General features: G+C 49.9%; 1 protein-coding gene across 1 annotated transcript in view; it reads right to left on the reverse strand.

The window, feature by feature from the left end:
• Positions 1–4,147, reverse strand: part of TOM1 (target of myb1 (chicken)) — a 15,630-nt gene that overhangs the window by 3,361 nt on the left and 8,122 nt on the right. Inside the window, exons 10-12 of the mRNA XM_010138014.1 lie at positions 3,627–3,735; positions 2,469–2,589; positions 17–92 (exon numbers count right to left, since the gene is read on the reverse strand). Of these exons, the coding sequence (XP_010136316.1) occupies positions 17–92; positions 2,469–2,589; positions 3,627–3,735 (306 nt within the window). The remainder of the gene's footprint in view (positions 1–16; positions 93–2,468; positions 2,590–3,626; positions 3,736–4,147) is intronic.

The raw sequence follows: 4,147 nt of genomic DNA on the forward strand, positions 1-4,147 counted from the left end.
CTGTGTGGCCACTTACTGTTCCTGTGTTCTGCTGCCGGGCGTCCAGGGCACCAGCAAGTCCTTTGGAGGCTTGGGGATCTTCGTACTTTACCCTGCAAGCATGAAGTTAGTTAACACACAGGCTGATGTGATGCCTGAGAGTGAAAAGCAAGAACTCCTATACAAATATTTAGTGCTTCTGACTGCATTTTTTATCTCTCACTATTCTGTTCCCAAGAGCTTCTAGAAAGAAAACCTAATACACCTAATAAAGGTGTATTCCACCACAAAACAGACTAATCTACTCACTGCAACAACTGTGGGATACCACAGGGCAGCCCTGGTGTATGACAGCAGCATGACAAGGCATCATATGAAAACAACCATCCAACAGACTAAAACACAGACTTACAGAGCTAGGTGCATCACCCATGACACTCACCTTCTCTAGGATTGACTACAGAAGAGAGATAACTAACACAGACTGACCAGAAGATTACAGCTACTTTAGAAAGGATTCAAGTAACAAGCCTCAGCATACTCACCTACTTTCACAGACATAAACACAGCTCAAAACCATCTCTTTAACTGAAGCCACTCAAGAACTCATGTTAGCAGAGACTCACTGGTCATAGGAGGTGAGATTGGATGATCAGAAGAGCCTAGCGTTGCTTCACAGTCTCCAAATGCAGCAACCTCTTATTACATACAGACACGTCTAACCTATAATCTCCCTCATCCCCTGTCTGTGTCCCCTCTAGGCAGCTACCACGCATGCTAATGCCACACGTCACCATTTGATCCATGCAGAGTGGGCAAAACAGTCCATCCACGCTGGGAGAACGAAGCCTTTCCCAGAAATTCTCCACAAGTCTCCTCTCCAGCTGTTCCTGGGCCCTTTTTTGCAGATATGGCCGACCATCAAGTGGAGGTATTTTTGTTGGGGCCCAGCGGCTTGGGCCACCGGCGCTCAAACTTCTCAAAGAAGTGCTCATCGGTGAAGGGTCCGCTGTGGACAATGGCATCAAGGATGAAGTACAATGCTGCTATCATGCCACTGATGAGGAAAAAGGGCAGGAAAGGCTTGAGGTGTTTCAAGCACTGCTTCGCCGAGATACACATGAAGCATGGGGGTGTCAGGAACAATCCTCAGTGGCCCTGCCTGCGTCTCCTGCCAGCACGTCCTGTCTGGGAACAGCAGGGCAATGGATCTGTTCAGACGGAGGGAGACACTGAGAGCAGAGGCTGGTGAGTGAAATGGGAAGCCTGAGTCAGTGGGAGTCGAGGCTACCTGGCAGGAGTGCAAGTGCAGGCAGATGGAGGGGAATGAGGAATAAATAGAAGATGTCTTGTTACTTGTGCAGAGATCACAAGCTTCAGTCTGTTAAAGATTGCGACACAGCGGAGAGGATACGATTCCACCCCTACCCAGATCTTCCCTGGCCTCCAGCACTGACCACATGCCAGTGGCTCGGATTTCTGCCCCAGAGTGGGCGCTGTCAGCACCACTGTTTTTGTCCTGGACTGCCTCTGTCCTCAGGCAGCACATCCCACAGTAAAAGTGGTGGGGAAGCTCATGGGCAAAACACATTAAGTTGTGTGTGGGCCATGAGTTTCTCCACCGCTTTTATCAGAAGCAGTCTGAGGCAGAGGAATGAAAGGAGACATTCTTAAGAGACTGTAACTTGCTGCTGCCCAGCTGCAGAACAAGGCACTGCAGCGGATGGAGTTCAGGGGCACAGGTCTTTGGGGGCTGGCAGCAGCCGTGTACTACTGCTTGGTAACTGATGCAGAGCAGTGGATGACTCTTGACAGGCGAAACAGCATGAGATCAGCAACAGTCTCTCAAGCCAAAGGGATCACTGTCGGTTCCTCCCACAACAAGGGTTCCGGAATCCACCCTTTGCAGTAGAGGAGAGATCTCTTCAGTTCATGGAGACGCAAGTCTTATTGCTTTACGCCAGGAGATCTCAAACACACTATGGAGGAAGAAACATCAGTCCCACTTGCCAAAAGAGAAGCTAAGGCATGGTCGGGTGCCCTGCCTTGCAAGCCACAACTGACTGCATACTTCCTGCACTCCAGTTCAATACTCTGTCCATCAGGCTGCATGGATATTTAGCAATTCTCAAATTCAACATCATCCCAGACAGGGCACATGAGTTCAGAGACGGACAAGAAAACTCAGGCAGTCCCACCCCATGCCTTTATCTCCAGACACTGAGTGTCTCCAGCACCACAGTCCCCACATGCAGAGGTTACTTCATCCTCCCCATGTCCAGGAGGACACCGTGAAGGGGAGACAACAGCAGCAGGAAGACGGGCTGGGGACACAGAGGTCATTTTATAAACAGTGTGTCAGAAGAGTGCATTTCTGTCACATCCCACTGTCTCCCAGAACTGCAGCGGGTTTGGGGTCACAGTCCCAGTTGCCCTGAGCCCCCGTTTGCAAGAAGGCAGGACAGGACAGAGCGGGCTGCCACACTCACTCTCTGCGCTGCTCAGCCAGCGAGCTGCCACGGGTCAGGGCAAACATATCAAACTCTTCTTCCAGCTTGCCAGAGGTGTCGAGGGAGTGCAGCCCTGCACTTACACTGCTTGAGCCCAGGTCTGTTGGAGAGAGAGCAGGGTGAGCAGGCAGCACAGGGGAGTAAACAGAGTGCCGTGGGCTTGGAGGGTGCTAGGTGGAAAGCTACCATCAGAACAGGCTAAACTGCGCTAGGCCCACTCTCTAACGTGCCTCTGAGCTGCAGCACTGTCTATGTGTGTGTGCAGTGTCATGGGTGAAGGAACAGGAGCAGTTTATTTGCCTTCTCCACAGATATTTTTAGCTCAGTCTCAGTCAGCAGTAGCATCAATTTACTGCACTCATGCTGAAGGCTAGATGTTCCTGACCATTTAAGACAACTCAGAGGGAATTGGTTCATAATCGGTGGAAGAGGATATCCTGTGCTTCTGGGCAAACACCTCCGAAACAGACGAATGGATTTTTATGACTCTAGCATCATCTGAAAAACCCTGACTTTTGAAAAATATCTCGAGTGGCTTGTCTGTAAAAACAGTCTTGCCAATTTTCTGTAGCTGCATCCCAGCTGTACTGAATGTGCTCACAGCTCCTGAGAGCTTCAGGCAGTGCTATGGTATGTCTTGAAGAACCCTCAGGACCTCTCAGGCTTTCTGAGTAAATAACCTGCCAAATCCCGGGTCCTGAACCTAAGATGCTCACGGCTGCTTTTTGCAGCACAGCTCAGCTGCTTTTCTTCTCCCAGATCTCAGTGGTCAGCTTGACACCACACAGCAAAAGAGGCAACCACGGTGCTGCTAGGCATTCCAGAGGGAGCAATTTTCTGCCCTACCCTGATGGATGGCCCAGTCCTTAGCCACAGCCTAATGCTGGGGTCCTTCTTAAGTCCACCTTCGGCACAACATGAGGTGTGGATGCTGAGACATATGCTTGTGTGCCTTGGGGCATACACAAGCTTCTTCATGAGTTCATTAGTTGACAATACACCTTATTTCTCTGAATTACTTTATGAATGTGGCTAAATAATTTTGGGAGGTGATTCAAGGTGATTTGGGAGGTGATTGAAGGGATTCTCAGAGCAGCACAGGAGAAAAACTGAAGGGAAAACTGCAGAGCAACTTACTCATTCCAGCCAGTTGAGAGGAGAGGTTGTTGGTGACCTCAGGCTGTCTCACTGCAGAAGGAGTACTGGGTTCCAGGTCGATCAAGCTGTTCTCTGCCTCATTTGGTGCCTTTGGAGAAGAAAAAAAAAAAGGAAGATGGTGGAGAGTTTCTGACACCCAGATATCCTGACCCTTCAGTCCTAGCTCATTAACACTGGGGAGGGAAGCCCTTCCATATCCATCGAAAGATATGGATGTCGGTAAGTAGGGTAGATGCTCGTTCAGAGGACAGTGCAGTGCTCAGAGGACAAAAGGAGGTTCATAAGGGACTTGGTCCTCTAAAATGTTCCATACTGAGAAACCATAACTGCTGCTGGTCTTCTCTTGCTCTTTGGGTGAGAGGAAGTTTCTCACTGGCAGGGAGGGAGAAGCTAGCAGTGGGAACTGGAGTGTCCTGCATGCCAGTGAGGTCTGGTGCAGCTGGGCTGGGAGAGCAAAGCCTACAGATTTTAAGTGAGGCAGACTGAATATCTCTCTCAAT

Source organism: Buceros rhinoceros, unplaced genomic scaffold (assembly GCF_000710305.1).
Source record: "Buceros rhinoceros silvestris isolate BGI_N320 unplaced genomic scaffold, ASM71030v1 scaffold22190, whole genome shotgun sequence".
NCBI lineage: Eukaryota > Metazoa > Chordata > Aves > Bucerotiformes > Bucerotidae > Buceros > Buceros rhinoceros.